Source organism: Pteronotus mesoamericanus, unplaced genomic scaffold (assembly GCF_021234165.1).
Source record: "Pteronotus mesoamericanus isolate MK-2021 breed Mesoamerican mustached bat unplaced genomic scaffold, CSHL_Meso_final contig_73, whole genome shotgun sequence".
Lineage (NCBI taxonomy): Eukaryota > Metazoa > Chordata > Mammalia > Chiroptera > Mormoopidae > Pteronotus > Pteronotus mesoamericanus.
The window spans coordinates 13,283,138-13,308,179 of record NW_026555245.1 but is presented as its reverse complement, the minus strand read 5'-3'; the positions used below and the strand labels follow the sequence as shown (position 1 = coordinate 13,308,179).

The window sequence follows — 25,042 nt, the reverse complement described above, 5'->3', positions numbered from 1 at the left end:
AAAAATGTAACCAGATTATTTGATATGCCTTGAAAAAGCTACCAAAATATGAGTTTAGTTGATGGTACATGTGCATTTCTAAAGGTCCAAGTGAAATTAGATGCTCAAAAAATTACATGCATTGCTCAGGGAAAGGGGGTTTTTGGATTCCTCATTCCTTACTGAATTTTGTGAAGAAATAGCTGAAATTATCTACTTTGAGTTGGTGCTAATTTCACTTGATCATGAGAATTTAAGGAAAATGTTTTCTCCTTGGTTGTTTCTAAATAAATCTAGAAGCATGTACCCTAAAAATGGAGGGAGGGAAAAGATGCTGGACAATTGAGAATCGTATCTGAGTCCTAACAATGTCTTTTAATGAACAATTACTTCCAAATTCTAATACTTAATCTGGTATTCCTGAAAATAAAAATGCTTTCTATCATGTGGATGTTAAAGGCAATGAGATCGTATTTGTTTTTGTATTTCCTGTAGCCCATGGCCTAATAAGATGCTTTTTTTACTTTTCAAGGTTTTATGATTTGTTGCCAGGGTGGCTTTATAACTTGGAGAAAAAGGAATACAAATGTCTGCAGGGTCGGAACGAGCCAATATAAACAGGTATTTTCTGTTTAATCCTGTAATGTCTTATTTATACAGTGAAGGTTTAGTTTTCAAATATTTAAACTTGCCTCTGGCTTTTGTCTTGTTCTGTGTTCAGTCTTCTTTGTTATACATTTAAAAAAATGGTCTAGTCTGATGCCATTACAGTATTAACTTGTCTACCTATTAATTTATTTATGCATGATTTTAAACACATCTTGCAAAAATGTAGACACTGTCTGGTTTTCAGAAAACACAGCCCTCCTCTCTATTCGGATATTTTCCCTTCTCAGTGTCCCAAGATCTTTCAAGTCTCCCTTAGATTGTGGTTCTTCCAGTTTTCAAAATGGTAGTTATGTCCCAAAACTTACAAGACAGTTCAAATTGCAAATCTTGTAAGTCCACATAATTTTGAGAAACCCTTGAAATTGGAGTTGAAAATGTTTCAGGTCTAAGAAGCTACTGAACTTGATTTGTTCACACATTGTTGCACTCTACTGTGGTGGCTATTACAATGTCCTAATAACTGTCGCTGAAGTATCTATGAATAGTTAAAACTTAACTATTAATGGAACTATTAATTGTTAAAACTTAACTATTAATGGTAAACTTATTTATATAATATCTGAAACTGAAAAAAAATCTTATCCTACAGATCACTCGGTTTAACTTTCAAGCTGTTGAGCTAAGAATATTTTAGAAAATGCGCAAAAAAAATTATTTGCTTATTTTGTGTCCCACATAGGAGCACAGGCAGGAGCTCTGTGTATGAGGACACAAATATGTAAGTAGCGTTCAGTTAGTTTTACACAGTTGGTTGCTCCCCCTTGAGCCCCAGATCTTTCCTCAGAACCTTCAGTGCTACCTTGTTGCATAGAACAGCATCTTCCAAGATCTTAGTGTTAATTGGTGTTAAAGAAGGGTGGGGAGAAGGCAAGCTTACCAGTTAAATAAATTTAGGGGGAAAAAAACTCTATTAGTTTTATAGGGCTTCTCAGAACCTGGAATATGCTAATGTTTAATTTGAAACTCTAAGACGGAAAAATATTACACACATATACAGAATTTTTCCAAAATTTTTCTAAATGGAACATATTTTGAGAGACTATGTTGTGGACAACCCTCTCCTTCCACCCTTTTAACTACAAATCAATCATCAATTAAGGTTCATATGCAGTCCAATTTCCTCCATGAGGCCTTTCTCAGGTCCCTCAGTTAGAGGTCATTGCCACCCCTTTGGCACGTTACTGCACTCTTATGGTTTTGAAAATTCCCATTTCCATTACAAGCCCCATTCTTTTCTTTTTTCCCCCTCCTTCTTCTCTTTCTTTTCTTTTCCGTTCCTTCCTTCTCTTCCTTTCTTTTCTTCCTTTCTGATGGTATCTTTGACCTGAAGGACTGAAACCATCAATCTCAAATGTTTGAAATTGCTTACAAGAATTCCTCTGGAAAATAAAATGTTTCTTTATCCATTTGAAAATAAGTAGATTAGACTTTTATTTTAAATGCATATTTATGCTCAAGGTAACACTGTTTTTGAGCGACAGGGAGAATAATTCATCATAACCAAGACTTCTTTTGTACTTAAAAAATCCAAACTTAACAAGAATCATGCAAGGTTGTTTTATTGAGCTTTATGATTAGCATACTGCTAAGATTTCAGGGATTACTTCATTTGACAAGAAGACAAGACATTCTAGGAAACATTTCAACAAACTCTAAGGACTTCACAGCTACTGGGAACAGAGCACATCTACTCTGCAGTTAACAGGTATGTTAATGGAAAGAAGCTAAGTGGCAGCTGGTCCTCTTCTATACAATAATTATCCTGGACAAGTAGCTACAAGGAAAAGTGCACGACTATTATGGAGCTAGAGATATCTTGCATCTAAATCCATCCTTTTTATTACAGATTGGCTTGGAGGTCACATATCTGAAGGTAAATGATTCAATATAAGCTACATGTCAAGTATTCTATGTGTAGTATTGGTGCTAATATGGTTAGCCTTTATTTTTAAATATCAATAAAACAACAATTTTGTATTTAAAAACCACCATAATATATTAGCAACTGCACAAGATGCTTAACCATCGAGTATTCTTCTCTCTATTCTTGTAGTTTCTTTATGAGTTCTTCTGAGAGATTTTCATTGTCACGGTCTTAACCTCTATATATTCGTGGAAACCGTATTCTCCCCTTGAAAGAATAGGGAAACAAGAAGAAAACACAGAATTTAGCACAGCTGTACAAAAGGTACTATAATTCATGATTTGGTACAAGTTTGTTCTTGCTTATCTGGCTAGGAACAATGGAAGATATTTTCTGTGTTCAGAAGCATTTCAAATAGCAGCTAGCCAAGCATAAAATATCTGGTCTTATATAAATCTACTTGTGAGGAAAATTTCAAACAACTTTTTTTTTGCATTTTTAAGTGATCATGTACACTCAGTTGATTTTCACAGAAATTGTCCATTTTTGACACTGCTCTATTTGACTATAAAAGAGCTCACCATACACACAAAAATTCTAGTTTAGGTTAAAATAAATAAGACAGATATAGTACAAGAGGAGAAGTATTAATACATAGGGTAGGGCAAAAGTCAATTTACAGATGTTCATATGGAATATAATAACTAATAAATAATAAGAATAAATTCTGTGTTTCATGTACTCACACCTGTAAACCTACTTTTGCCTCACCCTATGTAATCATTTGAGTAGCTTGGAAAAACTAATAAATTCAAGGATAACTTAGCTTAGTTATTTACCCCATGTGGTTGGCCCAGGAGTGATGAAGGGGCTAAATACGACCATGCTTCCACTTTTATTCTAACATGCTCTAATAGGGAGGCCTTGAAACAAATTATTTTCTAGCTGTAGTTTTAACAATATCTTTTGACTCTTGATTCTTGGCAAAATAAAAAAAATCTGACCTGTTGCTAGAAGATTTTCTTTCTTTTTTTGTTTGTTTATTTTGTTTTTAAGAAAGGGAGAGGGACCATTGGCCTAAATTCAGGCCTTTGGATTCTCTGTGGTCGCTGGGTTTTCCATTTCATACAGCCCTGTCATTCCTTTGCTTATATAACTCTTACATCAAATCCAAATGATCAGAAATTAACCTGAGTCAATCCATTCGGACTCTGGTATTATATTTTGTTATGGGGTTTATTAAGACCTCCTAACAGTTTTGAAAACTGACTATGATTTATCCTTTGTTAAAGAGATAACTAAAAAGATTAAGCTAAGTTATTCTCTGTATTGTTTTGATGAGAGGATTAAATTACCTGTACCTAAGAGTGCTCTTCAAATCATTGCACTAATGCACATATAAGCTTACAGAGGAAAAAGATCTTGATCTTTTTCTGCCCCTCCCTTCTGGTGATATAGGCAGGTATGGTGAAGACATCTTTTTCTTCTGGGTAACCTAATCCTCTTATACTGATTATTTTCTTGGGCTATTAAGCTCCTGAAAATGCCTTCTAGAAGCTTCAGTGAGCATGTTCTTCAAAGTAATTAAAGGGCTTAGCCTCAGTTGTCTGAAACCCATTAAAGGATAACATTTTAGTATTTTTACCTCACAAAGTTAGAGAAATTAATCCATGATTATCTCCAATAAGCTTTCCATTGTATTTTGGGTTACAGCACACTTGAAACTCTCATGACAGTACCAAGTGTGCTTATTGTCACACTCAGGTTGAAGTAAGTCCTGCTCCTTGCTATACCTACGCATATACTATGCGGATGCTATAACACAAAAACATCTCTTTACACTTCTTTGACCTTACTTGTCTGTCAGTGACAAGTTCTGTGCTTCTAAAATCTTCAGTGTACCAGTAACCTGGCACCTGACTGAAATGCTGATTCTGTTTCAGGAGTTCGGGAGAGGGGCTTGAAACTGCATTTCCATGCTTTTACCCAGGACCTACACTGTCATAACAAGTTGCATCTATTTTCACTCTGGACCCAGAAATTAGCCTGATATTAATTAAGGAGGCACAGAGGAAATGTTGGCTGAACATTTTCATGCTCCCCTTTTTCCAAAAAAGACAGGAGGAAAGAAATATGCTGTGGGGTGCTGAGAGCCAATAAAGTTTGAAATGGCATACTAGTAAAGTCTCCAAGTCTGTTAACCTAAGTAAACATTAGTGCAATTATACCAAGGGGAGAATTTCTGTCATTTAACTAATTCTAGTGCCAGCACCATGATCTGAGATGCAAATGCAGGGTTGGGTACTCAGCATCACCACCACATTGGGTCTATGTACCACTATTTTTGGCTCTTTGAGGACTCTGTTCCCAACTGATGAATTCTGCCTTTCTATCATTGAGGATAAATTATCATTGAACTCTTGGGAGTTGTTTGAGGTTATCACCTCAATAATTCTCTTTGAACATCTTGCAGAAAATGACTTATTATGTTTGTCAAATTTGGTTTCAGGTTGACATAAACAGTAGTGTCCTCAGCCATCATTTTTGAAATAAACAAAATTACCATATAAATTTTTCCTTTGTTTTTTTAAAGAAGAAAATTATCTATGCATACATTACAGATTTTTAGGAAATTACTCAGAGTTGATTCCTTTTTTTCATCCCCTTCTTTTTTGATTTCCTTAATGCCTCAACCTTAAAGTTTGACCAAATGGTATCAAACAAAATGGACATGTTTGGTCTACTTTAGTTATTTCATCCCTTTTGATTATTTTATTTTCAACATTCTTAAGGAAATGTGTTAGATACCTGGTCCAGCATGGACTTATTGTCCTTCAGAATAATCTAACCTTTGTTTTAACTTTCTGTACAAAGCAATTAGTTTTGCCAAGAGACTCTCTAATAATGTATATTATAAAGAAAAAAGAGTAGAAAAGGAAGAGACCATTTGTTGAGCTCCCTCTTTGTGACAGTTACAATACTACAGAATAAACATGTAGTATGTCATTTTACTCTCATGCCCATCTTAAGAGAAAAGGTAACATCTCCACTTTAAACAAGAGGAAATAAAGCCTCAAAAGTTGTACATCTTGAAACAGGCTGCATGGTTAGCAAATGGTGGAGCCAGGATTCAAATACAAGTTGGTTAATCTCCAGTTATGTTTTCTTTACTATGCCATGCACTTTTTATGGGCTGATCTTTTGTCATGCTCTACCTCCTCAACAACATTTTAAAGATAACCATAGCTTTTCACTGTTCCACTAATAACATGCAGTTCAATTTCCTTGAATTCAAAACTTCTTAATCTGTATCCTATTAACTCTGGACTTATACTTCTCACCCCCATAAATCCCCACCAGCCAACCAAATTCCCCTCAACATGCCACATGTAACATTCTGTCCAGAGCTGCCTCTTTTCTACTTCCTGAATTCCAACACTTGTTTCATGCCCTAGATTGAGTCCTATCTTTTCTGTAAGGTCTTTTCTTATTCCATCAACTGCCATTAAGTTTTTATTCATTGAATTTACACTGGAGTTACAACCACAGGATCTTAAACATGGAAAGGAAGTCACAGACCTTCTACTTTCTTCTCCTACTCTTATCCCCACTACAAGTGCTGTCCTTGATGAACAGATTAAAATTATGAGTTAGATGCCATAAATGCTGTACTCTGGTGGTACCCCAGTTTTCTGTCCTTTAACAATGTGCTTTGCACTTTAACTGCTTCTCTACCTCTATGAGGCATGGGCTCCTAGCCTAACACAATTTATTTCATAGTGTGTATAGCCTATTTTGCACTATTTTTTTATACATTCTTCCTACCACCACAATTGTATGCAGGGTGGTACAGGATATCATGTTCTGGGGCTCCATGGCTTATATACATACAAATACTTAATGAATATATGTTGAGAAAGAGGATGGATCATTTTATCATTTCTTTTTCTCACTGGCTCTCCAGAGATAATTATTTCATTGTAATTTTGCTGATTTACTTAAATGACAAAGTACATACATTCATAACCTTTAGAAACTGAGTTTCACTTTTACTTGCTATTTATTAAGTGGGGAGCTTTACTACGTTTGATTCCATAGGGTTTGTATAAAATGTGCCTTTTTTCTTTATGACTTTTAAAATTTATAGCTAAAAAAGAAAAAGGAGTCATGGACATGGACAACAGTGTGGTGATTGTTGGGGGAAAGGAGATGTAAGGGGAATAAATCATAATGGAATGGAATATAATAAAGATTATATATTAAAAAATTTTTATTGCTAAATATAAGAAAATGTTAAGAAATTAAGTGGTTAAAATTGCCTGAAAAAAATTAAGCAAACATATCGCCTCTATTTCCTATGTATACATACGTATATGCACATTAAAAAAGTTTATATATCCTGGTTTAAAAAGCAACTAGAAGTTATTGCATTTTAATATATATTCTTAACTTAATCATGACTATAAAATATGTTTTCTTTAGTCAAATTCCCTTTTAAGTTTAGATTTTAGTACCAAGAATAACTCATTCAGGTAATTTAAAATTTTGGAGTCTACATCAATAATAGTTCAACAAGTGAGACTCATTCTTACACTATAATTTTTTTTTCATATAAAGGCACCTAACCTACTTACATAAGAGGTATCATATTCAAATAATTACAGTATTCATATATTTGTATACTTCTTACAAACACCAGTTTGTAGTTTCCAGCTTCTTTCTGGGAATGTCTTTAATAACCAATGTAAAGTGCTTAGAATGGTCCCTTATGAACAGTAGGAGTTTAATAAGTTATATTTCCCTTCTGCCTTTACCATTTTTTACTTAGGGAGTAAACCCAGCATTGAAAAAAGTTATTTGGCAGTGTGAGTCTCCAGGAAAAAGCACAGGCAAGTTTTAATCCAAGTAGCAACTATGGATTAATTCCCTGGGAATGACAGCCATTTTTACTGAGATAAGTACTTATCTTAACAGAAAGTTATTCTTACAGTTCTCGTCCATTTCCAGACATCTTGAATCCACCAAAGGGACACTGGGCAGATACCACATTGTAGCAATTCACCCTGGAAAGAAAATATAATATATATATATATAAAATAGATTATACTTAGCCTATGAAATAACTATTAAATCTGGAATTTCACAAATTCAGAGAGTTCTTTAAGAACTCCATTAATTTCAATAAAACTCATTGAGATAAAAAAGTAGCATATATAAATTAGATTGCAGAGATGATAGATAGATGATAGATAGATAAATAGATAGATGATAGATAGATAGATAGATAGATAGATAGATAGATAGATAGATAGAGATATAGCCTAAAAACAAATACAAGGGTACAACTCTTTGTGGATAGACATTTTGGTAGGATATTTTGTCCCTCAGAAGTTGTAGTTTGAATTATAAAAGATAGAATAGCTTGTATGCCACAGGAAAAGGAATGTGGCTTGCTAGAGAATTACAATAAGTTTTACAATTCTCTTGAGAGATGTGTACTTAACAGGCTAGAATCAATTTTCTTTTGCAATGATAATATGTATCCTATTACTCCATTTACTTTTTAAAATTAATTGATTCAATAACTGCTTCAACTGAGGCCTTGGCAGGAGGTAGATTTCCTTATTAATTTGTTTACTCCTTGCCACATTTCTGAACAAATATAATCACAAAAAACATGAGTGATTAGAACTAAAGAAAAAATTACGATAAAAGATCAAGGCAAGGGGGAAAGTTAGAATGCAATGGTGCAGGACATGAACAATTTGTTTAGCCTCTAGTTCCCTGGCAGCTAAAATGAACAGTAAAATCTAATTATCTACATGATTTTCATTATACATAAGAGGAAAACAATCTCATTTAAAGAAGTAATATTGTTCTTTTAAAATACTTTTCCTCCCTCTACGCCATTAAAATAGGCGAACAATAGTATGACTTCTAGATAAATTGTATTATGCTTGGAAAAGTTTGGTTATTAATTTGATCCTGAGATAATATGCAGGCATTTTTTTCAATTACAAGCATTTATTGTCCAGTTCCAAGCATTCCATATTTTCAGTGGACCACAGAGTTCTTATCCAGCCTCTCTTCCTGAAGGATAGTTCCTTAAATAAACTTGAATCTACAAAAGACAACTTGTCTCCACTTTATTTAATTGCTCTTTCAACTGCAAAATCAAATCATTATTTTGAAATTATGGGTAAAATCCCCAAAACTCTGGAATTCAATAGTTATTTGGAAAACACCAAGCAATGACTGGGTCTGGGACAATGCCAGAACATTCTTATGTTTTAAGATACACAGTAATGCAAATATGGTTGCCTCTGTAAGTGGAGAAATTTCTGACCGGGGATTCCCACGCCACTGGATGGAATGATGTTGTAACAACCTTCCTAATCAAACAGGCAAATAACATTCTGTTATTCCAAAGGCAAAACCTGAAATGTGTCTTTTTTAAAAAAGCACAGAAAATGAGTTTACCCTTTGGACTCTACACTGGAAATGAAACTGTGCCAGTAAAAGTAAACAGAAAACTGAGAAATATTCAGTTAGAGAAAACTGTAAAATGATCAGCCTTGCCAACTGATCCTCTGTTGAAGACCTTTTCTTGTTATAAAGGGAGGTGCTATGCTCACAAACCCTGGCTCTGCCCCTTAAAGCCTGGATGATATTGGGAAAGCGATCCAGCTTCTCTAAGCAAATGTTTCTTTCTCTGTAAAATGGGCATGATAATATTTAGTAGAATTGATATGAAGTGTAAGATGGTGTATACAATCATGCTTCTACAGTGCTTGATACATAGTAAGTCTTCAGTAAGTGGAAATAATATACACACATACAATAGCAATGATGAGTTTTATTAATAATTGGGTCATAGGATAATTCTACATTAATCACCAACCATACTGGGTATTCAAAAAAAATTCAATTTTATTAAGAGTCACTGAAAGAAAACACCCCATTATAGAAAAAGTCAGGCATTTGAGTAGCGGCCCTCAGTCCTTGTTACACATGAGAATCATGTGAAAGCTTTGAAAAATACTCCTTAAATAAAAGAGCTATGCCCAGACTCGACCACAGAGATTGATGTAATTGGTAGGTTTAATGTACACACTCTCCCACCTCAAATCAGTTTATATATGTTTAAAGCTACTCAGACTACAGTAATGTACAGTCAGGGTTGAAAATCACTGCTTTAGCGTCTCAAATAGGTGTGAACCTCAGCTGTCTTTTACTGCGTGACGTTGATCAAATACTTAATCTCACTAAGCTTTCATTTTTTTCATTGGTAAATGTAGAATATTTAAGGAGATGTGAGGTTAAAAAAATAATGAATGTAAAGAATTCAGTGCACTGCCTAGGGTAGAGTACATATTAACTAAATGATGACCCTCCCTTTGGTTAGGGAAAAGATCCTGGAGCTATCAAGAGGGGCAAGGATTGTTTGCCTGTCTCTTCAACATCTAACCAAAGTTTTTTTTTAAAAAAAATATTTTATTTATTTATTTTTAGACAGAGGGAAAGGGAAGGAGAAAGGGGGAGAGAAACATCAATGTGTGGTTGCCTCTTGCATGCCCCCAACTAGGGACCTGGCTCGCAACCCAGGCATGTGCCCTGACTGGGAATCAAACCAGTGACTCCTAGGTTCACAGGCCGGTGCTCAATCTACTGAGCCACACCAGCCAGGGCTAACAAAATTTTTAATTGGAATAGATGTGATATTATCGGGAAGGAAAATAATCTTGGGCTATTGCCAGCACTAAGGGCATCAAGTGAGGTTTGACAGGAAAAAATTACCAATGAAGCAGTCCAGGGACTGGGGACTGAGCAGGCGAGAAAATAGTTTGAGAGGCACAGCCTCCACATTTATGTCTTCTACATTAAAGTATAAAAATCAGAGATGTAAACCAGGTCAAAAATGAGAGGGATGTGCTCCTCAAAACTCAATATGTTCTTCCGAATTAAGATCTTCAGACATGTCTAATAATCCCAGATTAAGAAGCCAATGTAAGAATTAAATGTTTGCATAATAAGGGCACCAAATAAGTATTGTCTTATTATCTAATTAACTTGATTAAAATACAACTTTTATCTCTCTTGTGTATAGCATAGTACCAAGTGCCTAGAAATTACGTAGTAAAATGAATATTGTATTACCCAAACATCAATAAAATATGTTGGGCAAGCAATTTCAGGAGGCTGGGAGGTGTTAAAGGAAATACCCTTCTAAAATTCTTCCAACATAGCACGGTTTTGTTTGTTTGTTAGCAACTGTTTTTCCAGCTAGCCATGTGATTCCAAATGAAAAAAAACGAAAGTATAAAAAGGTTCAAGGTAACTTGTTAATATACTCAACATTGAAAAGGGAGTGTTTTAAACTTTGACTTACCACACTGTTCCGGCCTGCAGAGCAGAGGAGACTGTTACAGCTTTGTCAAGGTCTTTGGTAAAAATTCCTGCTGATAAGCCATAGTGAGTATTGTTTGCTCTCTTGATCACATCATCTAAAGATTTAAATTTCATGATTTGCTGCACTGGTCCAAATATCTACAGCACAAGAAATGAATGAAATAAAGTAATAGGTTAAAACTAAATATTTTAAATTATACTATAGTTTTTTGTCTTATAAACTATCCAGAAATAAGACTGTTTCTTATCTGAAACCTATGTGTAAAAATCAAAATGGCAGCTGCTGTAATGCTAGGTTAAGACAGATGTTAAGTTCTCTTCGGAAGGAGATGAAATACAAAAAAAAAAACCAAGGACATGTTTGTTTTCTAGAATTAGAGTTAGTCTTCCACGAACTTAATGATTATGCATGAAATCATGGACTACAGAGTTGCTTTGCCATTTGGGAACATTTTAAATCCTCTTCCTAGTTTTCCTCATCTTCTTACATAAACAGCAAACCCGAGAAAGCAATGTTTGTTCTACTGGATAAATGAGTTGGCGATGATTTATAATAGCGTTTTAAATATCAGTTTACCATCAGCTGAAATATCAAGTATTATGTTGGTTTTAGATCTTTTCATAATCAACCAAATTAGTTGAATTAATATAAATTTTTGTTCAGATTTTAGTCTTCAGTCAAATCTTTTTCAAGTCATATACACCAAACAAAATGATTCATTACTGTAAAAGCTTAAATCCTTATGCACTCTGTATGAACCAAAGCATGAGTTCATTGATAATGACTGTAATCACAGGACAGGAGACAAAAATCACAGTTTGCTCATTTCAGTCTGAACCTTTTCACTTTTCCTGAACTCTCTAGTTAGTGCAGTCCAAACTCAATTTCTTCTGCATCTTACCTCCTGCTGGGAGAAAACCAGCTGGGCTTTCTCTTAAAAATTAAACTCCTATATTATTTTTCCATAAGACATATATTGAAATTAAAGGAAAGAAAGTCTCCTACAACCATTACCAGAATTTTCTGGGAAATGTAAAGTAGAGGAGGCAAAAATCAGGAAGGATAAAAAGGAGGGGGCACCTACTATCATCATCACATTAGTGAGAAAGTGCAGAACCAGATCTGCAAACAGGAAACAAATAGGAAAAGCAGAAAAGCAAATGCATGTGGATAATCAAACAACTTTTTTTCTCCTCCATATCAATTTATGCCCTCCACTGAATTACAACTTTTGTACTTACATACAAATATTCATCTTATTAGAACTGTGATTCTTGCTTATCTTGGTTAACACCAGATAGAAAGAACTAGGAAAAGACTTCAATTAAGGAATCATTTATTATTTTCCTACAATATTCATAGAACAGCTTGTGGCTACTTCAAAGTAGGAGCCTGGGGCCGTGTGCCATGTTTAATTAAAATTATGTAAGATATTAACTTGTTTATTACAGTAGTTGCTATGTATCTAGTTTTCAGTTCACAATATCATGATCAGATTTCTAAAACACAGGAGAAGGCCTTTGGATTTCTGGGTAAATGAGGAGTTCATAGAGTTGACACCAAAAGCACTATCTATAAAAGGAAAAATGAATAAATTGGACTGCCCCCAAATTAAAAACTTTTGTTCTGAAAATGACCCTGCTCAGAATATGAAACCACAAGCTAGAGAAAGGGAGACACTGTTTGTAAACCACATATCCAACAGAAGACTAGTACTAGGATATACAAAGAGTTTTCAAAACTCAACATAAAAATTAAACAATCCAATTGGCACATGGGCAGAAGACATTAAGAAACACTTCATTAAGGAAGGTACCAGATGGCAAATAAGCCACAAGAAAAGATGTTTAACACCATTAGCAAATGCAAATTTAAGTAACAATGAGCTATCACTATATACCTATCATCATAGTTAAAATAAAAATTAGTCACAACACCAAATATTGACGAAGATAGAGAGAAACTGTATCACTCATGCATTACCAATGGGAATGTGAAATCTTTTCACTACTCTGGAAAATAGTTTGGCAGATTCTTAAAAAGCTGCATTTACCATATGAATCAGCAATCATACTCCTGGGTATTTATCCCAGAGAAGTGAAGACTTATGTTTACACAAAAACCTGTACACCAATGTTTATAGCAGCATTTTTCATAGAATTTCCAAACTACAGCCAACCCAAAAGTTCTTCAATAGGTGAATGATTAAACCAAGTGTGCTATGTCCATGCTATGGAATACTACTCAGCAATAAAAAGGAAGGACTATACTTACATGCTACAACCTGGAGGAATCTATATAGAGAGATTTATGTTACGTGATAAAAAGCCAATCCAAAAGGGTCACATGACATATGATTTCATTTATTTAACATCTTGAAATGACAAAATTATAGAAATAGAGAACAGATTTATGGTTATGGAAAAACCACGGTGGGGTAGGAGAGACATGGATTTGGCTATTAAGGAGAAACATGAGGGAGTCATGTGGTAGTGAATTATGGTTCTGTGGCTTGACTCTTTCAATGTTAATATACTTGCTGTGAAACTATAGTTTTGCAAGATGTTACCATTGACGGAAACTGGGTAAAGACACGGGATGTTTTTGTATTACTTTCTCAGCAGTAACTAAATCTACAATTATCTCAAAATAAAAATTTATTAAAAACTGCATATAATTTTATCTTTTCCAATTATTTTGAAATATTTTACTTCCAAAAGAGAAAAAGCAACATTGCAAACACTATTTTCTTTTTCATTTCTTTAAATCGGTGAAGGAATCACCTAGACATCATTAAGCATCATGATCTGTGTTTGGCTGGATATTCTTGGTCTGCCCAGTGAATTCCATACTATTTTTGTTCTGGATCAAAACTCTAAACCTTTACCAGTAGTAGAAATAAAGAATAACATTTATTGAGAAAGATGTTCAAAGAGCTGAGAACTTTAAAAGAGACACTGTGTACATGCAGACAAAACATGGCAATAGAGGGAATAGAAGAATATAAACCATTTACCTCCTCTTTGGCAATGCGCATCTCATCTGTAACATTAGAGAAAACTGTGGGCTGGATAAAGTAGCCTTTATTTCCCCATGGACCTCCACCACATTCCAGTTTGGCCCCTTCTTTCTTCCCACTCTCAATGAGTTCAAGTATTTTTTGATATTGTTCCTTGTCAATCTATTTGAAAAATACCACATGGAAAGAAAACAAATAAGCAATTTCTAAAAATAATACATTATGTGGCCTTTAACTGAGGCCTTCAGAATGCTAGGATATAGTTGCTAAGTCAAATAATCAAAACAGCTGAAAAAGGCTCAGATTCATTCTTTGGGTATATTTTACTCTTATGACTTTTGAAGACATTTTTAATGACATTCTCATGAACCTTGAAGATAGAGATTTGTATTGAGTATTTATTTTACTACTGTTATATAAGAAAAGCACATTGCCACTGTGAACACATATAAACCTTCTCATATGACTGTCATTTATTTACACTGGAAGGAATGCCTATTAATAATCAAGCACACTTACCTGGAAACTGTAGTCCAACTGAAATAAAAAGAGTGATAAGAGGAAAAAAGAACTTTGATACTGGGTTGAATTAGACATGGCAGTTGGAAAACAAGCCACTGGTGAAGGCTGTTTTGTCTCAGGTGTGATTGAGGTTAAATTTTAAAGGAAAATCTTCAGAGATTAAGGAGTTAAGATGAGAGCCTCTTGCCAGTCTAACTTGTCTTTTTTCACTGCTTAAAAAATGTTCATTTTCTTCTTTGACTCTGCAATCTCTCCCCTCTTCCAAGGCCCAGTAAAAGCTTTTCTAAAGTTCTAACTGCATACAACCCAGTAACCATACCCAATTACATTAAATGCTATTTGAAACTAGAAACTATTTTCTAAAGTTGGCACAATATTCAGTACAATGTTGCTTAATATTTAATTGAATATTCCAAAAAATAAAATGTTCCTTCACTTCCAGCAGGTCAAGGAAGTTGTGGTGGTAGTTTAATAAGAGGTAATATTTAAATTACTGCATAATATTTACTACCATCAGACTAACAGGTGAGGTAAGGTAGTTCTGCCTGGCTAAGATATTCTAGATTTTCAATAGACAAGTATCTGGGTACTTCTACACAAAGCTTCTCTGATCTATTCCAATATATTTCTCTGCCTATGCCTCCAAAAACCATGATTTTCTTTTTCTCTTTCTTTCTTTTCTTTTTCTTTCTTTCTTTCTTTCTTTCTTTCTTTCTTTCTTTCTTTCTTTCTTTCTTTCTTTCTTTCTCTCTTTCTCTCTTTCTTTTTTCTTTCTTTCTTTCTTTCTTTCTTTCTTCCTCCTGGTTTTATCTCATTATTTATTAATATTTCCCAAGTCAGAACTTTTCCTATTTCTGTGACCATAGTGGATATTTGGAGGCAATCCAGTCCTGACTATGCATGAACATATAGAGGCTGAAAGGATTTGTTTGTTAGAAAACTTATATGGTCACTAACTTCAAAGAATACAGAAACTTATGTTTTAATGTCTGGTTACTGGCAATGTGGTCATACAACCAGCAGCTCCAGGACTATGTTATAGCAAAATGTGCTTGCTGGGCCTATGAACCCTGAGAAAAGAAATACTTACTAAGAAAAGACCCTGGTGCCTAACTGGGATCTAATTTAAAAAACAGAGCATAGCAGCCATTTCTACACAGGGGCCTCTCAGGCAAACTGAGTTTCAGGGAGAAGCATGCACTGAACTGCCTGCCTCCTGCACTCTGTTTCTGCTGGCCAACCCAGCCCTTATAAAGGAGTTCCTGGAATAGTATTTCAACCAAAGGGACTGAGACTTTTCCTGTCTGATTGAAGCTGCACAGCTATAGCCCCATTAGCATCTTCACCAAACAATCAGAGAAGCTCCATTTTGACCAATCAGAACAGTGCTTTTTGGACCAAACTATGAGGATTTAGAATCCTATCTTCCATGAGGATGAACAAATCAGGGAGCAGAGGTGAGAACTTATCTATATAAGCCAGCTCCCCGCTGGCTTGGGAACGCACTTTTCCTTTCCACTGAAGAGAGAAGACTGTGTTTCCCTGGCTATAGCTGAAAACACCAAAGAAGTCTCGGAGTAAAGCAAGGAGAGGGGAACAGAGCACAGGAGAACTGTCTAGCCAGAGAGGGAACTTACCCCAGGGGCACCTCACAACTATGGTGTTTTATTATCGAGCTATGACACTATTGAGCTGTTACACAACTGTACTATTCTCACAGCCATGCTGTATCACAGTTGAGCTGTTTGCCCTGGGTCAAGGTTTCTTCTTCACTGCACCCCAAATTAAGGATTCTTGTTGGTGTTGAATTGGCCCCAATGACTGTGGGTTGATAGCCCCATTCCAGACAAAAGGCATCAAACTGTTCATTTCCACAAGATACTCAGGTGATTCAAATACATGGGAAAAAATGAGAACATTGTACTGGTTTAGGACTAGTGACAGAAATTTTCTGTTATGCTTAGGGACGTATTCCGTTTAGTCTGGCTAATTTTGATTCACTCTAAGTATAAACCTTCAGAAGGTTTCAGATTGACCATATCTGAAGTTGGCCTTCCTTTTGGACCACAGGAACTTCTCAATAATGCTAGCATGTAGCAGAGGCTCTTTAGTGTGTGATGGACCATTATTAGCTCATGGGCTAGTCTATGAAATGTAATGGGGCATGACATTGTTGCAATAATCTCAAGCATATATTTTGATGCATTTGAATGTGCAAATTCTTTGATTCCTTGGGGTTGATGGGTTGATAAAGAAAACAGATTGAGAAATGACAGCCCTCAACTTATTTGGAAACCATAGACCGTTAAGAGCAATAAAAGTAGATATATGAAGTTACTGGTCCATGATGGTAATTGTCACCATAGGTATAAATAGAAGCATGTTATTTTCATTTATTTAACACGAATTTGAATATGTGCCATGAACCAAACACACAGATAGATACTTTATATAGATTATCTCATCTCAATGCACAGTGGCCCCTAAATATTGCTATTACTATCTCCCGTTTTACAGATGAGAAAAGAGAGCCTCCGGGAGGTTAGATTTTAAATCTGGCCTCTAACTTAAAAGTCCATCTCTTCACACTAGTGACATTGCTATGATGTTAGCACATTATATGGATATCATCAATTATTTTCCAAATGATATTCTGATTTTTATAATTCTTAAGTAAATGCATATTTTGTCTATGAAATCAAATTGGAAAGGCATCTTATCAATAAAGAATTTATATAATATATGATATATAGTGTATATATATTTATATATAGCTTAGTGAATAAATGTCTCTTTCTATCAACTCTTTCTTATGACAACAAAGGAGTATTTTTAAGAGTAAATAAGCCGCAAAGGGCTTTTCAGCCTTTTACTTCTGAAAGTCCCAAGATATCTACTTATTCTTATTCAGTGCCACCTGTGATAAAAATCTGTTCATTTATAGAAATTAAATCTTACATTAGGCAGTAAAATCACTGTATAATTTACTTAAGAAGTCTATGAGTAAAAATTTTCTTTGAGTATGTTTTAATTTCCTTCTTTTAGAAATAATAAGGTATACTAAGAGACGCCTAATGAGGGGAAAGTATTGCCCAACAATGTTTAATGTTAGGTATCTTAGGTATTCTCTTTCAGCCCCTTTTCTCCCTTTCCCTTTCCACACCTCCCATTCCATCCTTCCCCTCCTTCCTTTCCCTTAACTTCATCTATTTATTATCTATATATCTATCTATCATCATCTTCTACCAATATGTTAAGTGGGAAGTAGAAAAAGTGTTTTTTATTGCATCGCTAAATGTATAGATAGCTATTTGGAGAGAGAAATAATGAAAATGTAGAATTCCATTCTTTTTTAGACTAGGAGACAAACCAAAATTGAAGTTAAGGTATGTCTTGGCATCCAACTGAAAAGTTACCAAATATGGTCAAAATTAGCAACTATTTCTATGTACTCATTGACCTCAAGATAAATACAAAGTATAAGGGGATAATGTTAACAACTTATTAGTTTGTCAGTTATTTTTGAGCTTTTATGTCTGAATATTTGGCATTGCCTAACTCCTAAGATTTTCCTGCTAGGATATTTTGTAGAGCAGGGAACCACAAGACAGCCCTTTAACTTATCTCAACTATAAACTCCATGAAGTCGGGTTGCATAATCTGCTTCTTAAGGCATTGCCAGGTACCTATCCCAGGGTTTAGTGGATAGTAGTGTTCATTAAATTTTAGTTAATCAAATTTACTTTTGGTTTAGTGAATAAATCAAGAATAACATTTTCCCCTCCAAATCAACAGTGTAGAACAGTGTATGTTTTTTAATGTTAAAGAATAAAGCCTCTGAACTTAACATGTAGACTCTAGAGTGGCCCTATTGACATTTTGGGCCAGATAAATCTTTGTTGTGGGGCTCTCCTATGCATTGTAAGATGTTCAGTAATATCTCTGGCCACTACATGCCTATAGAATCACTCCTCACCCCCAGTTGTGACAACCAAAATGTCTCAAACAATGCCAATTATCCCTTTGGTGGGGGGCAAAATTGTCCCCCACGGCTATAAATCAAGATCTCGAAGAGCAAGAGTAAATTTACAGCCAAATATTCAGAAGCTTCCATAACAGACAATAAATAGAGAACTGGGCAATGAAGAGGAAAAGGAGTGCTTTGGATAAGAGAGAGAAAGAGTTAAAGAGAGAGAGAGACTCTTCCTGATAATGTTATAAGTAGGCAGAAGAAAAGGGGAACCCTAGGGGAATGATTGGTCTTTAACAACTAAAATGAGAAGTTTGCCACAAACCCAGGAACTTGAGGCCTTTTAGGACACTGAGATCACCATTAGAGTAACTGAAGAGAGTGAAGGGAATTTAGAGACATGCTAGGTGCTTCTCTCTGTGAGAAGGAAGCTGAGGCAAAGGACTGATTCTAAGGAAGAAATATATAATAGAATTGCAAGAACTTCAAAGTGGACAGAAAACTATATATGGAAATCAAGAGGTATGCAGATTGAAGAAAAGAAAAAATTTATATCGTTTGTTATTTTTTTCACATCTCTTATTCTCATCATGACTCTTAAACTCTTAGACATAAAAACCAGGTAACACAAAAACAGGACATTTTCTTTACTGTTGGGATTAATTACTTTTTTTAATCAAACCAATATGGTGTTGTTACCTAGGAAGATACGTATCTGGAAAGTAATACTATTCAATAAAAAGTAGTACTCAAAGGGATACTTTATTCTTGTCCCCAGAGAATGCTATTCCTTTACTGCATACTCACCTGAGGGCCTTGATTAACTCCTGGGGTCAGCGGATTCCCAAGAACATACTTTTTAGCCCGCTCAACACTCCTTCGAACAAACTCATCATAAATTGATTCTTCCACAAAAAGCCTAGATGCAGCTATACAACACTGGCCCTGGTGGTAGAATAACCCGTAGTGTGCAAATTCAAAGGCACTGTCCACTGCAAAGAAGACATTCATATTAATGGAGAGATTTTTAAAAATATATTTTTATACATATTTCTCAGAGGCAATATGGTATTACAGAAAAATCATGAGTCATGTAGTCAGATATTGATTCAATATACTCTGCCCCTTATCAGCCAGGTGACAAATGAACCTTTCTAATCCTTTCTGATTCTGAAATGACAGCAACAGATAGTATAATCTGAATAAATGTGGTTGTTGGCCTCAGTTCAATATGTCTGAGGGTATCTCACTATTCTTAATATGATGATAATATTTAAAGGTATGGAATTTAAAAATATATATTATGGCTCCTAAATGTAAAACAGTTAGTTCATATAGAGTTCAGTTGGGTAAAGAGTAATCTATTTGAAAGCAGAAAGAAATGGTGTCTCTGTTAGACTTCTCTAAAGTTATAATTTTAGGACAATTTAAGAGATTTTCAAGAGTAATTTTGGACTCTGATTAATGCCTTACACCTTGACATTAGAAGCAAACACTGTAAATTTCAAGTCCACTCTGTGACATTACCAGACACCAAAATGGATGAAGGATGAAACATTAACAAGTGGCCTCTACTCACAGTCTGCATCAGCAAACACAATACAAGGGCTCTTTCCACCGAGCTCCAGGGTCACCCTCTTCAGATTGCTTTTCCCAGCTGCTTCCTTGATCAATTTGCCAACCTGAAATGGAGCATTCCAAAAGAGGAGGCTTAATCTGCTCTCATGAATGCAGGCTTAGTTAATATTCTAAATTCATATGAAGTGTTTCTCATAGTTAAGTTTCATTCGACAGAAACATTAAAAAGCATTTTTCAAGATTTGGCACTTTCATATGTCAAAGGCTCCTTCATCCAAGCATGACTATGTGCTGAATCAAAAAAATGCTCATGAGAAGAGAGATATAAAATACAAAAGCTAATCTTGATGTACATGGCTAGACAAGAGGTTATTTTTTCACTTTAAGCAGAACCTCTTTCTACTGATAGATTTGACATATCTTCCTCCAATGTAACTTGCATATTTGACTTTTTATCCTCTACTGAAATCTAGAAAACTCTATCCAGACTAACTGGCATAGTCACCACCCTCTGAATCTCCTCTGTCTCTTCCTCATTAGGTGCCCATCTGACCTGGGCTGCTTCCAGGACTGCCCTTCCTCGGGGTCCAGCTTCTATCTTAGCTTATTTTTGAATCCTTCTCTGATGACTCTACGTGGACATAACCCATTCTTCTTCTGACCTCCTATGGACTTCATGAAGACTTTCAAAAACTCCCTCAGATTGTATTATTTGTATAGATACCAATTCCCAAACAGATGTCACCTCCTTGGTAGCAGTGACAGTATTCTATTTCTGCACACCCCTTCTCAGCACTGCCTCTTACAGTGACTTCACTTAACTGTTAATGGACTGACAGACCTTTCTCTCTCTCTCCTACACCTTTGAACAGTGGAGTTAGAAGAACGAAATTAGATGTGCTCTGAGCTGTTATTTCAGTTAGTTTGGAATCCTACTCTTCTGGTTTCTTCTTTAATGCTAATTGCCTCTCTTCAGAGAAAGACATTGTTTTAATGTTTTTTAATGGATCTTTTCCCATCAAGATTATTTTATGTACTTGTTTTTATTTCCCATTTCTGAAACCTGGCCTGTATTATAGCTATTATTCTTTTTTATTAAAGTCTTAATGCTCTAAAATGGTCTTTGCATTTAAAAAAAAAAAAGAGGAGTCATTTTAATTTGCTTCTTATATTCTCTGGATTTCATTTCCTTCTCAACACATCGGATTTTAATAAAAAGTTTCTATCCCAGCTGAACAAAGATAAGTAGATGCTTGCTGAATATATGTTTAAATTTTATGTGGTTACTGAACTGACTGCATTGCAGAGTAGAACATTAATCAAATTGATAATGTTTTCATCTTCTTTAAAGATTTATGGGACTAAATCAAACCATTAAAATTAATAAAATAAAGTAAAAATAGATTTGCTTTGGGGAAACCCTGTCTGAAATTTCTCTTGTATCCCATTTTCCTTCCACACATACTTCTTATGACAACTTTAAACAAGTGTATTTTCATTTAAGGCAATTAGGAATTTCCTGTTTCCTAGATAATATCCCTTGCTTTTTGCATTTTGAATTTCCTACACACTTTTTCTGCATTGTTTTTTCTTTTATTATTTTTCTTAGAAAGATTTACTGGGGAAACTTTATTAAAGTAGACAATTTTTGTCCTGGGGAAAAAAGTAAGATTGGAGGCATTCTTCCAACAGCTACCAATGTCAAAGGAACTAGTATGAAGAATGGTTAGAAGTGTAAGTGAAGCAGAAAGATCACACCTTTGCTTAGTGCCAGTTCACATGGCAAATAAACAGGTTTGTTTGCATTTTCCCCTAAAGCCAAAACAAAGAAACACCAATTTTTGTCTTATGATTTTCTTCCCTTAATTGCAAAAAATGTAAAGGTTCATCATTTTTTTCCAAAGAAGTTTGCAATGAAGAAAAGATAAGAACTATTAAGATTATGGTAAACAGTATGCGTCATGAAATTGTGGCATTGCCAGGTGGGGAAGAAGTAGCAAATGCTCATGAAAATATTTTAACTTATTATATCCTGTACTATGTGGGTTGGATTGTGTTTTAAATTAATCCACTGGGACATTAAAATTCACACCTTGCCAGAAGCATTTTTAGAATGAGATTCATTGCTACAATCACCACAACAAATGTAATCCATAGTTTGCTGCTTTTATGGCATTTTGTAAGTTCCCCACCTGCCAGGTAACAAACCAGAAGCTAAAAGAATTCAGAAAGGTTGATTTTTTTGTGTGTGCCTTCAAAAATCATCTTAGTAAATGTAATTTTTTTTTGATACCTATTTGGATGGAGTTACTGAACTGGTTTCTGGAGGTAACAATGAATAAGATAATCTTTGAGGATAGTCAGCAAAGAAGAGAGCACATGAGAAAGCAATGAGCATACACTATAATAATTACATATTATGGCCAATAGGAACACAGATGGGGGGTTTTAAAATTCAGGAGGCTTCTGGGACTGCAGAGAAAGCCAGAGAGGTAACATGTGGTGGGAGCCATTGTGGTCTCTTATAAGCAAAAGCCTGGAGGAATGAAAAGACACATGGGATGATTAGGAAGTGATTACCTTTCCCCTCACAATTTCAAAAGCAGTGTGAGAAAAAAAAGAACGAGGGAAGGAATAAGGAAATGGAAATGCATTGAACACACATAATAACTGTGTCATTTCTTGAGTACTCGGTAGGGTGCTAAATGTTTTTCACTCTGTATCTATTTTAAAAACTAAACCGAAAATATATATATTTACCTATTTTTAAAAAGATCAAGAAAAAGAAAATTTGATTTTCTATCATTTTAGTTCGCTATGAAAATGTTTCTTTATATTGGAGTGTCTAATCAGAGTATGAAGTGTTACAATTAATTTTTCCTCAGTATCTAAATGTCTTTGCCTCTTGGTCTTCAGGAAGTTAAAAAAAACTAACCCTTCTTCAAAAGCAGAGCAAGTCATAGCTCCCATTTAAACATCATTATTCCTTCCTGTGAACTCCCTTACAGCGAACTCCCTTCATACACATCTTTATATCCTCCCACATCCTGCCTTGTTTCTTATTCCTGGCAACAGCTTTACAAGAAAGGGCTATTCTCACTCATCATCCTCTATACTGTATACCTGTAAGAGGCATGTATTATATTTTATATTAACATCTGACAATGTTATATTATCTAATAAAAATCACTTAATTTTTTTTTTCCTTCATACAATATGCTTTTACCACTTTCTTTTGTTTGCAATAGAAAATCATCTGGACAGGTGGGAGTCCACTCTCCCAAACTCCACCTTCCGGCGGGATCTCCTCTCTCTCTTGCCCCTCCTTGCAGTGCCCCTGGCGGGACCCTGTGCTTTAACCAGGCAGAGACAGAGAGGCAGAGCCAGAGAGGCAGAAAAGGTAGTCTGGGCCAGCAGCCACATCCGGGGAGGCTGAGCTGCTGGCCTTTCAGAATGTTCGTAGAAGAGAGAGTCCCAAATAAGGAGCTAAGGGCAAGGCTCTGCTATTTAAGTTTATAATCTACAGGATAAAATTACATTTATTCACACAAATCACTGTAGCCTAATTTATATTTTCTATCATAAACTTTACCTAATCATACAACAAGGTCTAATTGGTTCTATTTCTCATCAGGAAAAATAATGAACACACTGGAAACAGTTCACTTCAGTCCTTCTAAGTTGGTAATAGGTATTTCGTTTCATCTCAACTACATCTGCTTATATTCTATAAACATGTTTGAAAGTTAGAATGAGAAACAAATCATTAGCAAGAACTTTTGTTTTAAGCAAATGTCGGTTTTTAAACAGTTACATAAAACATGCTTCTGACAGCTGGAAATGCAGACATTCTTAACTCCCGGCCTCAGTAAATGATGTTACCTCTGTAGATCCAGTGAAGGCCACTTTGTCTACATCCATGTGAGAAGAAATGGCGGCCCCGGCAGTAGGTCCATAACCAGGGACAATATTCACTACTCCAGGAGGAAACCCTGCCTAAAAGAGGCAAAGTAAAAAAGTTATGACAGAAATGAGAATTCATTTCCAAAAGAGAGGAGAACATGAGATCCAAGCTGCTACTTTGTTAAACTTATGAGTTTCTATACCAAAAAAGATTCACTTAAGTGGCTTTATTATTAGTACTACTACTACTATTACTATTATTATTATTATTATTTCATTTGTTGACCCAGTTAAAATAACCTCAGTGATAGTTGAGGGACCATTTCTGTTCAGGGTAAATCTATGTTTGACTTTTATTGTTCATTGATCCAGTGAACTATAAAATTGCACAATAGTAATACAAAAGGATAGTGTGTATAGAAACGCTTGGTTAATTACTCACATAAAAAGAAAGCAAAAATAAGAAGCTAAAGGGACCCCACATTTTAGTTTCTAGCTGTTGATTGTTCAGGGCATACCAACTGGGTTGCAAATTCCCGTTGGCATTATTTAATGAGTACAGTGTTAGATGAGAACCATCATCCATTCATGATTAAGCTTCTCAGATTGATTTTATTCCTAGTTAAAGAATTATCAGGTAGAAAACAGTGTGGTAACTGATATTGGCACATTAAAATTGCATGTTATTTGCATCAAAATACCTTGATTTTTTTTCTTTTTTCTTTTTTTATTGTTGGCACTATTACAGATATCCCTCATTTCCCCCTCCTCTTTGTCCCCGTTCACCAACCTTTGCTCTCCTTTTATAAATGTTTATTTTTCAATTACAGTTTATAGTCAATATTATTTTGTATTACTTTCTAGTGTACAGCATAATGTTTAGATGACCATATGCTTTACAAAATGTTCTCCCCAATGTTTCAGATGCCCACCTGGTACTATTCACAGCCATTACAACATTATTGACTATATTTCCTATGCTGTACTTTATACCTCTGTGACTATTTTCTAACTACTAATCTGTACTTCTTACTTCCTTCACTGTTTTCACCCAGTTCCTCAACCCTCTCCTCTCCAGCAACCATAAATCTGCTCTCTCTTTTGACTTTTTAAAATTTGAAGTGAAGA

The 25,042-nt window shown here is 35.0% G+C and overlaps 1 protein-coding gene across 2 annotated transcripts in view; it reads right to left on the bottom strand.

Annotated features, from left to right (window-relative positions):
- Positions 1-2,189: 2,189 nt before the first annotated feature.
- Positions 2,190-25,042, bottom strand: part of ALDH1A1 (aldehyde dehydrogenase 1 family member A1) — a 131,087-nt gene continuing 108,234 nt past the window's right edge. For both annotated transcript variants that reach the window (XM_054583020.1, XM_054583019.1), the window contains exons 8-14: positions 23,894-24,007; positions 20,013-20,115; positions 19,241-19,425; positions 13,939-14,103; positions 10,902-11,059; positions 7,501-7,575; positions 2,190-2,779 (exon numbers count right to left, since the gene is read on the bottom strand). In XM_054583020.1, coding sequence (XP_054438995.1) covers positions 2,707-2,779; positions 7,501-7,575; positions 10,902-11,059; positions 13,939-14,103; positions 19,241-19,425; positions 20,013-20,115; positions 23,894-24,007 — 873 coding nt within the window. In that variant the 3' untranslated portion in view covers positions 2,190-2,706. The remainder of the gene's footprint in view (positions 2,780-7,500; positions 7,576-10,901; positions 11,060-13,938; positions 14,104-19,240; positions 19,426-20,012; positions 20,116-23,893; positions 24,008-25,042) is intronic.